This window comes from Pholis gunnellus (genome assembly GCF_910591455.1).
Source record: "Pholis gunnellus genome assembly, chromosome: 2".
NCBI classification, from domain to species: domain Eukaryota; kingdom Metazoa; phylum Chordata; class Actinopteri; order Perciformes; family Pholidae; genus Pholis; species Pholis gunnellus.
This window is the reverse complement of record NC_136536.1, coordinates 22,555,232-22,568,309: the sequence shown is the minus strand read 5'-3', so window position 1 is coordinate 22,568,309 and position 13,078 is coordinate 22,555,232. Positions and strand designations below refer to the sequence as shown.

Below are 13,078 nucleotides of genomic sequence, written 5' to 3'. Positions count from 1 at the left end.
ACGTGGATGTAAGCCTGTGGTTGCCTGCGAACGGGCTGCAAAGTGATAGTAGGTTACTGTGTCGAGTCGAGCGTGTCCAGGCAGGTCTGAAAAACATGTTAATTTGGAAATTTGCAACACCGGCTGTCTCTCTGGAATGATGGCAGTCTGGGAATTCCTTCCTGATGCGTCGCATTTCCCATTTGCTTCAACACCCTCTGGGCCCAGTACTTATTTCCTCCCTTTTAAGATGTCACCCTTAATTTGCTGTTGTTGACCTTGTCTGTTAACTCCAGGCAAGGATTTGGCAACAGGGTCTGGTGAAGCCGTTAATCCAGAGGGGTAATATAACATACCAAACCATGTTCAATGTTACCTCGCTGATCTCAAATGTAACAGGGGGCAACAGAAATGACAACTAATCGATTAGTGGATTTAATCAACATATCTGCAAAGTTTGGAGAGTTTCTCCACAAAGATTCACACAAAAGCACCACTTTAAATCTTGTGTTTATTGTGCTCATAAGTTTCTTCGAAGTAAGTCATTTCGTATGGAAAAGGCATAAAAAAATCAACAAAAGAAATCTTAGTTGACAAAGACCAAAACTACCAATTAGTCAATTAATCAACTAAAAGGGGGCAGCCCCAGAATAGTAGATCATTTATTAGGCGATCGACGGAAAAATAATCGCTTATTTTGATAATCATAAGTCTTTATGCAAAAATGAGACTTTTTAAAATCAAAACTGAATATGTTTGTTTTTTGGACTGACAAAACATTTAAATATATAAAATATTAAGACATCACCTAGAAGTTTGAGAAACTGGGATGAACATTTTATACTATTTTCTGAAAATGAATAGACCAAATGATTAATCTAAAACATAATCATCAGTTTAATGGATAATGAGAATGGATTGCTAGTTGCAGCCATAGACTGTATGTAAGAAGTGGACGAAGTCATCGTGACGTCACCCATTGGTTTGTGGATTGGTGTTTTGAAGCCTTGATTTCGGCGATTTGGATTATGGCCGTCGCCATCTTGGCTTTTTGCAACCGATGAATGGAAGTTACCGTATTTGGAATGCGGAGAAGTGACATAGAGACGTCATATACGTCTCTGGTAGCGGCAGCGACCTGTCAATCACAGTAAGCCCGCCCTAAAGCATAGTCTGCTTTATGGTCTGTTTGACTCTAAATGGACCATAATTTACTAAATGAACATCATGTTGTATTGAGGAAGACTTGAAACTAGAGATTGAGACCATAAACTCATGTTTACAATGTTTACTGAGGTACTAAAGCAAGTGAGAAGTAGTCATTTTCTCATAGACCTCTATACAATCAGACCAATTTTTGTAACCAGAGGAGTCGCCCCCTGCTGGCCATTAGAAAGAATGCAAGTTTTAAGACACTTCCGCATCGGCGTCACTCGGCAGAACCGGAGGTTGCCGTCTGGTTGCAGCCCTACTGGCAGGTATCTGATCAGATGCTGCTGTCACGATGTTTCTACCCATGCGGATGATGTTACTTTTTGACTAATGCATACACACTAATTACTAGCTTATTTATGAATAAATAAGCCTGTTAGCATGTTGATGTTACCATTTAGCTAGCATGGCTGAAGCCTCAGTAGTAAACATTTTATTTGACCCTGGTATCTGTGAGAACATGTGTGCACTCACTTCAGGCATCCTTGTGTGATGCTGGTGAGAACAGTGTCATATAAAATGTCTATGAGGTTGGTTACAGTTCTAACAGATGCAGAGGGATAGTTTTTTTCTGTATATTGGATAGTGATTATTAGATGGTAAAGGTGTTTCATATTTGCAGTATATTGGTATATCTACAGTTGATTTGGAAACATGCATAGACATTTTGATGGAGCTTCTTTTTATTAGATTTGAGCCTCACATTTCCTGCACAGTCATGTTATTGACTCTTGATATTGATAACTCGTATGTGATTCCCTCTTCCAGTGGAGGGTCTGCGGGAGGAGGAAACGATCCGCAGTGGTAGTCGAGAGCAGAAGAAGAAGACGTTGCCAGGCGGGTCAGGGTCAGGAGACCTGGACGATGTGACGGAGGCTCTGTTGGGCGTGCCGACGATTCTGTATCCGGACCCCACCACCACCACCACTGCTGCTGCTGCTGCTACTACAGGTAGTGCCTGCTAGTAATAACAACACTATATCCATACACAAACGCTATTATTTCCGTGTGATGACTGGGGTCAAGTCAAAAACGTATATTCAAAATGTTTTTGAAGCCTCGACCAATCATGTGGGTCTATGAGATTTACCCACAAGGTGCCTCTGAAGATGATGCTGGGTGGCACTTCTCAGGAACTTTCCCTGTGATTGAAAATAAGCCTTGCAGTTGTTGCCATGTGTCTTTTTATTTGTAGAGCAACTTGTGCTAGTTCACACGAGGCACGAAAGCACATGTGAGCGGTCCCGTGAGCGCTGCAGGTTGGGTCACTCTGCTCCGGCCGAAGCCTTGAATATTAGTCATAGAAGATGTAAAGTCGTAATGATAACGTTTGTTTTTACAATTAACACTTGAAATGGTGAAGGTACTTGCAAATGACAAGGCAGTACAAAATGTAAACCATACTTTGGTGTCAGATTTTATTTAACTTCTTTTTCTCTTTTTTCAAAATGAAACAAAACACTCAATGAGGAAGATCTCAGGTAGATAATGAGAACCAATATGAAACCGATTTAAATCCTACGCTCTAAACTAAAAATACATTATTACTAAGCTGGTTTATAAGATATTAAGTCAATATTCACTTTTGATTACTACCAAAGCTCCGGAGCCCAAAAATGTATCTCTCCAGTTGAAGATGTGACTGAATCAATTACAACAAAAGTTTTCCTGTTTGACAAATAGGTCAGGCTGTTCCAGAAATGAATCTCCCACAGTTTAAGTCTGTTTGGTATAGTTTGGTATAGCTTGATCTCTCTGCTCTGATCTTCCACGGCCTCTGTCATTATAACGCTATTTGACCGGAAACGTTGACAAGCCACGCACATAAGCAAGCTAGTACACACGTGTACAGTAAGTACAGTATACTGCATTTACACACGCCTACACCAAAGCACTTTGAGACAAATACACACACAATAATGACAGCCCGGCAACAGTGGGTGTAGCACAGGAAACAACAGCTGGAACAAGATGGAAGGAGGATAAGGTAGGTAGGTGTGCCGGGGGGATTGTGAGCAGTGGTTGATGTTTTATCTATCAGGCAAAGAAAAAGATGTAACTACGTACGATGTAACACGTACAGCCTCAACTGGTCCCCTAAGCAGTCTCCGCTTATCTGACCCCACCGATGTGCTCTTTCCTTCAGAGCCCCCAGCAATGGAAACCCCCTCTCAGCCCCCCGATGAGGCCCAAGAGAAAACCACCAAAGAGAAGAGGAAGAGGAAGAAGGAAAAAGAGCGAGATCGTTCTAGAGCGGAGAATAAGGAGGAGCAGGGGACGCCACAGGCCAAAGCAGCCGAGGAGAAATCCCGGAAGACACCCTTCCCTACCCAACCGGTGACAGGTAACCTCTGCTCCCCAGTGTCAGGAAACATGACATAAAACTGACATTTTGACACAGGAAGGTAAGCAGGGTATCTTCAAGAACGTCCGGCCGCCGTCATCTCTGGCTCTTCTTATGAGTTAATAAACAAGAGGCTTGAGAGCAGTGTTTGAAATGGGATGACAGTGTTTTCACAAGGGAGGGACATGTAAAGGAAAGGATAATGACAGGCCGTCTTGTTTCGGCTGCAGGGCACATGTGTCTCCTCTCTCTCCCTCATAATCCAAGGGAGCAAGCACACGTTCGCGTGCATGAAAACTCACTCATTTTCATGGATGCACCCTGTCGACACATGTACACGTGGTATTTACGCCTACCTTTTGCCTGCCTATAAGCATAAAGCCATCTGTTTCTGAAATTAAAACTATACTTTTACCCTTTTAATGAACAGATGGGTGACAAATGAAAGGAAGAAACACGACAAAGTGATATAAGTACGGTATAAGGCGGTGCGGCTGTGTTTTGAATTGACGCAGTAACGTTGCAGAGACAAGCATTATAAAGGGTTACGTTGAATCTGCAACTTGTATACGATTTAGCATATATGCCGAGGAATAATAAATACATTACAAGAACATTAGCACCGGACAAAATTAGCTCCTCACCCGCCATGTTCCTGAAAATAATAAGAGACGACTTCCCCTGCGTACACGTACCTCCAGCCTTGCCTCTTCTTCTTCTTCTGTTGAGTTTTATGACGGTTGGAATCCATAAGTGTTGCTTTACAGCCACTGTCCCTTGTCCCATCTATTCATTGCCATGGCATGAGTGAAAGGGCGCAAGACGGAAATGTTCCTGAATGTGTGAATAGTGAAAATCCCCAGCGGTGCCTGAAAGGTGTCCCAGTAATCTACTGGGAACTATGTATGAGAGAGGTGTGAGTAAAGCGTCGACCATGAGCCTCCAGAACAGCTTCAGTGCTCTTCAGCTAAAGTCTCCTGACCTCTGATCAGTTCAAGACTATTTGCTTCATGCTTCCTTTTTTATTAAGGTATGTCTCCAAGGAAACCATTTGAGTGTGACAGCGCTGCAGCGGCGGACATCATGTTGTTGGTGGACGGCTCCTGGAGCATCGGACGCACCAACTTCAGACGGGTCAGAGACTTCTTGGAGGGCCTGATGACCCCCTTCCACATCGGGCCGGACCACGTTCAGATCGGTGAGGGTCAGAGTGTGTATTCACGTGATGACGTGTGTGATGTAAAAGTATTTGTTGTTTATTATGACTTTTATATTGCTTAGCTACAGGTGAATTTATTGAAAAATCATTTGATTTCTGCTGATTGGTCCTCCTGCAGGGAGTTACGTATTAGTGCTCACATGCACTTTCACTTTTCATTCAAAAACATCCTGTTAAATGCTGTGTTTTTGTCCCAGGTCTGACCCAGTACAGTGGAGACCCCCGCACGGAGTGGCAGCTCAACAACTTCACCACAAAAGACCAGCTGTTGGAGGCAGTGAGGAATTTCAGATACAAGGGAGGAAACACATTTACAGGTAAACGCACATCACCATCGATACTGTTAGTGTTCGTGTGTTCGAGCCCCAACATCTGTCTTTTAGATTATATGCGCACAGTAAAGCACATGCACCGCATGTCTGTCAGTGCGTCACCATGCATCCGTCTCCCAGGCCAGGCGCTGCTCCATGTCATGGATGAGAACATGAGGGCCGAGGCAGGCGCGAGGTCGGGCGCTCCCCTCTTCCTGGTCTTGTTGACCGACGGGAAATCTCAGGACGACGCCATTACCGCGGCAAACCGGCTGAAGAGCGCCGGCGTGGAGATCATCGCTGTAGGTGAGGCTGAAAAGAAGAGAAGAAGAGAAGGAGAGGTGGCATAGAGGTGGTAATCACAGTCTGATGTGGTCTAATGACCATTAAGCAAAACAGTTTCTGTTATGTTCATGTTGTTAGGCACTCAGATACATTTTGTTCTAATCTCTAAATGTGTTTCCTGCGATGTGGATGGAACTATTTTATAACTTTGTATTATTCAGGTGTAAAGAATGCCGATGAGGCCGAGTTGAGACAAGTGGCGTCGGAGCCGGTGGATCTGAACGTCTACAATGTCAACGACTTCCCTCTGCTCAGCAAACTGGTGGCACGACTGGTTCACATCCTGTGTGGGAGGATAGTGGACCGTGGCATCTCAAAACGTAACCCATCTATCTGTCTACATGTCTGTCTTCTCTTGACACACAAGCTTAGGCTGTGTCTGAAATCGCTCACTACTCACTATATAGTGAATTCGCCATTTGTAGTGCTGTCCGAATGTATTGTGAGATTTATTATACGATAGTGAAAAGTACTCTACAACCGAAGGTCACTAAAAGAGCAAAATATCCCATCATGCATTGTGCTGAGGGAAAAATGGCAGATGCACAAATGGAGAGAGCAGCACTATTGACACAATTCTATGAGTTGTGGTTCAAAAAATGACATATTTAATACACAATAACAAATAAAACAAACAGCCACAAAGTACTTTGTATTTAATAGTTTGGGAAAAGCCCTAAACCTGCATTCACTGAGAGCATTTCGCTATGAAGCAACTCAATACAATAGCTTAAAATATGTATTTATCACAAGAAAGCATGTCGGTATTTATTCTGGATGATCCTTGATCTGGAATGCTGTAACGGAATTAATGTAAGTGTTTTTTCGTTTTGCTGATGAGCTCTCTATATCGTCCTCTACGTAGATCTCCCGGGATAGTGTGTAGGAATGAGTGAATGATTTCGGACACAGCCTTACATTTTTTCAAATGATAAACATCTTGTTGAGTTTGCCGATTCCTCGATGCTTTGTCTCCAGGAATGGAGCCTGGGCCCACAGCAGACCCGGCCCTCTCCTACCCCAGTCCCACCGACCTCCGCTTCTCTGAACTGGGCTCAAGAGAAGTCCAGCTTCACTGGACCAATCCCACAAAGCCAGTCCAACAGCACAGAGTTGTCTACCACAGCGCTGAGGGTCAGAGTCCACAGGAGGTCAGAACGCAACCTCCCCTCTCGTGAATTATTACCACATCAGGTTTGAGACATAAGCACAGTTATATAAGCAGAATAAGACCGCCACCATGAGGACAGGCAGATTCCAGCAGCCTCTACATTTTACATCGTACTCCAATTTTGGGAGAAATGTGCTTAGTTGCAAAAGAAAAACACAAAAATGTCAGAGAGAGGAACAAATGAGCAAAAAGAGGAGTGTTATTATTGAAAATGAAAAGATGTGGTCCTGTGTGGGAAGGGAATAAAACACATAAAAAGTAATATATACTTTTACAGAATATTATAATGTCAAAATACAAGTGTTTTGTGCATGTTTAGCGTCTGATTACAAGTGATGCTTTGTCACCAGGTGGTACTGGCCGGCTCAGAGTCCACTGTGCTGCTGGAGGGCCTCTCCTCTCAGACGATGTACCACGTGTCCATCTTCCCCGTGTATGAAGACAATGTGGGCCTGGCGCTCAGAGGAACTGTCACTACATGTAAGACTGACATCACTGCTAAATATTATATTTCAAGAGATTCATTTGTCTTTTCATCACTCACACATGTCAGTGTCAAAGGTCAAAGTCACTGTGACCTCATGTCTCAGTAAAGCCTGGAGGGTATTTCAGTCAGGAACACTCGTTGCAACAAATGGAATACAGTTAAACTTGGCGATAATGGCTCCGCTCTTTGAATGCTCCCCGGATTAGCCAGCAGCTACTGAGCTAAGACCGGGAGCACGAGCAATAACCCCCCCGGGTTTACAGGAGAGAGGTACATTTTTTAAATACATTTCAAACATTTGCCAGAAGATGAACTAACAAAGAGGTGGAGGCTGGGGTGGAGGAGGCGAAGCTTCGCCAGCAGTGTGGTCTGTAGCAGCGTAGATGTAGAATGAATCAGTGAGGAGGAAGCCATATTTAAATAAACCTCCGTGAAGTGAGAGTGGGCTGTGATTGGTGCGTGGCCGATCGGAAGCTATGATTCAATCGGCTGGCTGTCAGCTGGTTACAGCTGGGGCGTATAACTTCCGTGTCCTGCATGAACTTACGCTAGCTTCATTTCTTCTAATTTGGCACAAACGTCCACCTGGACTCAAGGATGAACTGATTAGACTTTGGAGGTCAAAGGTCACTGTCAGAATTATTAATACATGAGTTCTTGAGTAACGGCCAAAAATGTCTTTTGGGACGTCACAATGTTGCACAAATGTCCAATAGGATAAAATGATGAAGTGATGACATTTTGGACAGACATGGATGGTGGAGGCTCCATCGTTGTTGTCCAAAAACTATTAAAAACACATTACCACATACATACACCATCCTGCTGCCTTAAATACTCAGTATTCCATCAAAATCTGCAGCTGGAAATAGTGCCCAACAAATGCACTATTTCCTTCAGGGACACAAAATGTAGCCCCTTCTCTAAATGACAGGGTTTATCACAACCTGTTTTAAAGACTTGCTTCTTCACTTGGGATTCGCTGGGGAATACATCGTTGGCTTTGGTCTTTTCATGGGATTATTTGACAATATCAGAAATATAGAAGATTGCCAGCCTCATCCTCTAAAAATGGGCTGGTTACAGTTTCACAGATGCAAATAGTAGGTTGCATGCTTTTTGTTTTTAGACTATATCATTGTAGTGTTTTTTGGCCCTTGGTCACCCTGGGCTCTGTTTACTAATGTTGTGTGTTCATCATTATTTTTCGACATTTTAGCTCGAAAGGTTAATGCATGACCCAAATTTTCAGTTGGAGACCTGCTACACTTCTATTTGAACAAAACAGCATCACGCTTTTATTTCTATCTCCCTTTTCACTACAATGTTGGCTGCAGTATCAGTTTTCCATTTTCTTTTGGCATAGTTGTTACTATATTTATATAAAAAACATTGCTCAGAGGAATGTGTGTGTTGGAAAAATTCTCGCGAGACCGATTGAAAATCATTAATCAGTTAACATTTATTCTTTGCAAAGAAGGAGACAGAGTTGATTCACATACAGTATACATGGATCAAGGCTGCTCAGAGGTCTGACTCTGAGCCTCGGATATTTATACCAAGTAAACAATACAGTGTCACAGGCAATACGTCACGAAAGCATAACACACCCACAAAATGGCGTCCACGCCATGTAGCCAAGTAGATGTCTGCAACTTCACCTGAGCATTTGTTCTGGCACAAAGGTCACATTCTCATAGTCAGGAAGCTAAGTTCTCATAACATAGCTCTGTACCCATCTTAACGCTCCCACAGTCCTTATTATCATTTCAATCCAGGACATGCTGCTGAGTGTTCTTTCGCATAGACTAAACAACTGTGGTGAGGCAGTTCACACAACAAGGACACATAAGGACCCCAAGCTTTTTAAGCACACCTTATAATTAGTCATTTAGATTTTCCCCAACAGTGTGTTAGGCCGTAGATAATCAGGGGAGCGAAGGGAAAGTGGGCTCATGATTAGAGAGCTTGTCTGTGACTCAGCAGGGCTGATGTGTTCAGTCCTTATGAGCCCTGCTTCAATCAAGCCATAACTCACTGTGGTACTAAAAGCAGTCGGATATTAAAGGGGACATCTGATGCTCAATTTTATTCATTTATTTATTGTATGTAGGATTTCTACTAGAACATGCTTTTTTTCCTCATTTTTCTCATCCTGTCAGACTGCTCTGATAAAAAATATGATTACCTTTGCAAAGATAGATCTCAAGCCGTAGGTGAAGATTCTCTGATGGGGAGGCTGTGTATTCTAATGAGCGTGCATGGGACAGAAGAAGGGTAGCCACATCTGAACGGCTTGTTGAATCACATGTTTTCTGATCCAGGCAGTCCACAAAAAACTGACTGGTTAGTCTTTTTTTTAACAATGTGTGGGTTGGTAGGCACTCCAGATACCCAAATGTATGTGCACAACAACTGAAAAAGTGACTTTTTTTATGATACGTCTTCTCCAACACCATTTTCTTCAAGAGAAATGCATTTCCAAAACTACACCTTAGAACGCAAAGGAGGACTCAACAAGTACAAACTCAAAATAAGGTGGAATATTTTCTGATCTTTGGCCCAGAAATAGAGTGCAATCAGTGCTGACTTGTTACCGTTCTGTTGGTGACTAAACTACCATCATATTGACTACAAAAGGTGTCTAAAGACACATCAGTAAATCACAGAGATGTACTCAAAGTGCTTATCACAAGTTTACAGGCTTGTTTTTAAAGCCATGCTTGTGTACTCTCTGCTCTCCTCATCACTCAGTGCCCCTGGCCACGCCCGCCAACCTGGAGGTGACTCCTTCCTCGTACAGCACGCTGAGGGTGAGTTGGGGCGCAGCGCCCGGTGCAACACAGTACATGATCCTGTACTCCGCACTCAACCACGGGGAGCCAGATGACGCCAAGGAGGTGAGAAGTGGATCTCTCTCTTTCTCTTTCTCTCTGTGTGTGTGTGTGTGTGTGTGTGTGTGTGTGTGTGGGGGGGGGGAATTAAAGGCACAAATAACCAACAATACCCAAGGCAATCAGCAGACAGAAAAGGGCATCGGCAACAAGCAGGTAGGTGACAATATGATATGTTTTCAGGACGCGTTAGCTGTAATGTTAACTACCACTTTGCACCATATTAGAGATAGCCTTGTGTTACCTGTTTCTAAGAAAGTTATCTTGGAAATCAAGTCTTCTATAAACAATTCAAAATGTATACGCTATATAGTGATAGTGTATAAGTATTTCACTTAATTCCTCTTTCCTCACATCACATTGTTGTCTTGGATGCAAACAGAGAGCCAACATCATCTGAAATGTGCTGTTTATTCTACTTCTTTGATCGTGTTTAATGTACGCGCTGCTCTCCCGTCCCTCGTCGTGACGTACATCTACAGTAAGAACTGCTACCAGACATTTGCATTTTGTGTTTCTGTGTCGCTGCAGGAGAAATTCAGTGCAGACCAGACGGCGGTGGAGCTGGCAGGGTTGCTGCCGGCGACGGACTACTCCGTCACTCTTTACGCTCTGTATGATGAGGATCCCAGCGACCCGGTCACTGCTGTTGCCACCACATGTAAGACATTCCCCAAAACATTCTCACCCCGTATTTGTAAGTTTCCCCTTCTCTGTCCCCCTTTACTCTTCATCTCTTTCATCTCACTCCACCTTTTTCTGAGAGTCACTTTTTCTCCTATTGTGCCTTCTCTTCATTTCCTACAGATCTTCCTTACTCACTGTTCCCTCCTCCGTCTCTATTATAAAAGCACCTCTCGCACAGTAACTTCTGAATGGGGATGATAATAATACATCACTTCATTACGCTGACTAATCAGTTGTCTTTCACCGCCTTTATCTTCTTCTTCTTCCCTCCCTTTATATTTTACCATCCCCCCCGACCCACCAGTGCATCTCCCACCGCCAGCGAGCGTTCAGTTCCCGATGGTGACCCACAGTATGCTGAGGGTGAGCTGGGTGCCCGGAGCCGTGGACGTCCCTGGCCACAGAATCACCTACAGCACCAACCTCGGCAGTGACGTCAAGCAGGTAAACACACCGGTGTCAAACTGCAAACTTTCTGTTTCCAAAGCCATGTCCGGAGCTGAGAACGCATCTTTATTTTAAAAGAGAGACATATGCGCTCTCATGTGACGCTGAATAACAGAGATGATTACAGTTATGCTTCGGCAGTCAGACAGACGTAGTGCAGGGACTCACTAACTCTTGCACACTGTAACATTCATAATAATTGGCTAGATTTCTTTTCATGCATCCTTCAAACTTATTATAATAATAATAATAATAAATAAAAAAGAGTATAAATGAAAAGTAAACATATTTTAAAGGGAACTAGATAAACATTAACTTTAAATAAATCATTACACATTTAAAACTTCTTTGTATCTAAAAGGACATCCTTACAAAGTGTGTCTGGTTTTCGATTGAACTTTTCATAATCTTAGTTTTTCATCATGAATAGTCAAATGGAGTAAGGTTTTTTAAAGCTGTAGTAGGCGTTTTGTTTTTGAGAACAAGGGGACAGACAGAGAAACAAAGAGCAAATGAGAGCAGTGACGCTCCATACAATCCATGTGCAGACTGGAAAACTTAAAAAAGTAGAGCTGCAGCGTTTGTCTCTCAGTGGGTCGTCTGACGATGATTTAGCCTTTTATTAGCTAAAGATTAAAATGTTAAAAGAGTGTAAACTGGCCACTTTCAAACAATCCAGTCGCAACTTCATCTGTTGCTAATCTGTAAACAATGAGCAGCGAACGACAGAGGAAGTCTTGACCCGATTCCACTGACTACACTGGAACTTCAGGATTATTGTCCGTCGCCTCTAGAGGTTTATCCGCCGTCACACTGATAGCCGAAGGGTTCGGAGATCCCTGCAGCCACAGTCGGAGTCAGTCATTCATGTTAAATCTCTTTCCAGGTGGAAGTAGCAGGACTGAACTCAGTGGTGGTGCAGAACCTTTCTTCACTCTCCAGATATCTGGTTTCAGTCCAGTCTCACTACCCACTAGGCCTGTCTGCAGCACTCACCAGTAACGTCACCACACGTAAGACACACACACACACACACACACACACACACACACACATGTCTTTAGTGCTTTAAGGCATCATCTTGTTTAACAGCACAGCAGAGAGAAGAAACATTGAATTAATCGTGAATGAAAACATATCCAATCAATCTAAAGCCTCTTTTTTTCCTCTCCTGACACACTTTCCTTCTCTCCTAGTGAAGGTGCCTTCCCCATCAGACCTCAGGGTGACTAATTTCTCAGGCAGTGACATCACCGTGCGCTGGGAGGCTGCAGCCGATGACGTCGTCTCGTACCTCATCAAGTGGATCTCACTCAGTGGAGGAGACCTGAGACAGGTGGGGATGGATAAAGGACGGGTGGAGTGTATATTTTGTTATAATGATTAACGTACAAGTCTTTTTCTCTCTCTCTCTTGTTTTAGCTGAGGGCTGGAGGTGAGAGTGAAGGGGCGATCCTGGAGGAGGTGGAGAACGATAAGGAATACCAAATCTCTTTGTCTGCTCTTTATGGAGATGGGGCTCAGAGTGAAGCTGTGGCCACACGCTATAGCACCTGTGAGTCGCACACACCCACGCACTGAAAATACCATCAGCAGCACTGGAGAGTCATTTCTGTCACTAAATATAAAACAAATCCTCCAGTGAACTACGAACATGAATTTGTTACACGTCACAGAGAACTGGGAGGCACGTACAGTATGATCACTGATATTCTCCACATCTGAACAGACAAGCAAAGAACATCACCGAAAGTCCAATCCTGTGTTGAATATTGCAGCAATATTACTCATGTCACATATTAACCACTTTGAATCCTGAATCAGTGTCTTGCAAATAGTCTGGGGTGTGTTCTGAGAGCACAAAAACAAGCACGACTTTGTATTTATTGATTTTTCTGTTAATATTGTCATGTGGGTTGTGGACTTTCCCACGGTGTTGTTATGTGTATTGTATTTTCTGCCACAATGACAGGAAAGCAGCA

General features: G+C 43.3%; 1 protein-coding gene across 1 annotated transcript in view; it reads left to right on the top strand.

Annotated features, from left to right (window-relative positions):
* Positions 1–13,078, top strand: part of LOC306709195 (collagen alpha-1(XX) chain-like) — a 35,610-nt gene that overhangs the window by 9,646 nt on the left and 12,886 nt on the right. The window contains exons 5-18 of the mRNA XM_079177258.1: positions 1,960–2,142; positions 3,338–3,535; positions 4,566–4,733; positions 4,952–5,071; positions 5,207–5,371; positions 5,572–5,730; positions 6,389–6,561; positions 6,932–7,061; positions 9,823–9,968; positions 10,494–10,623; positions 10,954–11,093; positions 11,983–12,109; positions 12,293–12,432; positions 12,519–12,651. Coding sequence (XP_079033384.1) covers positions 1,960–2,142; positions 3,338–3,535; positions 4,566–4,733; positions 4,952–5,071; positions 5,207–5,371; positions 5,572–5,730; positions 6,389–6,561; positions 6,932–7,061; positions 9,823–9,968; positions 10,494–10,623; positions 10,954–11,093; positions 11,983–12,109; positions 12,293–12,432; positions 12,519–12,651 — 2,112 coding nt within the window. The remainder of the gene's footprint in view (positions 1–1,959; positions 2,143–3,337; positions 3,536–4,565; positions 4,734–4,951; positions 5,072–5,206; positions 5,372–5,571; positions 5,731–6,388; positions 6,562–6,931; positions 7,062–9,822; positions 9,969–10,493; positions 10,624–10,953; positions 11,094–11,982; positions 12,110–12,292; positions 12,433–12,518; positions 12,652–13,078) is intronic.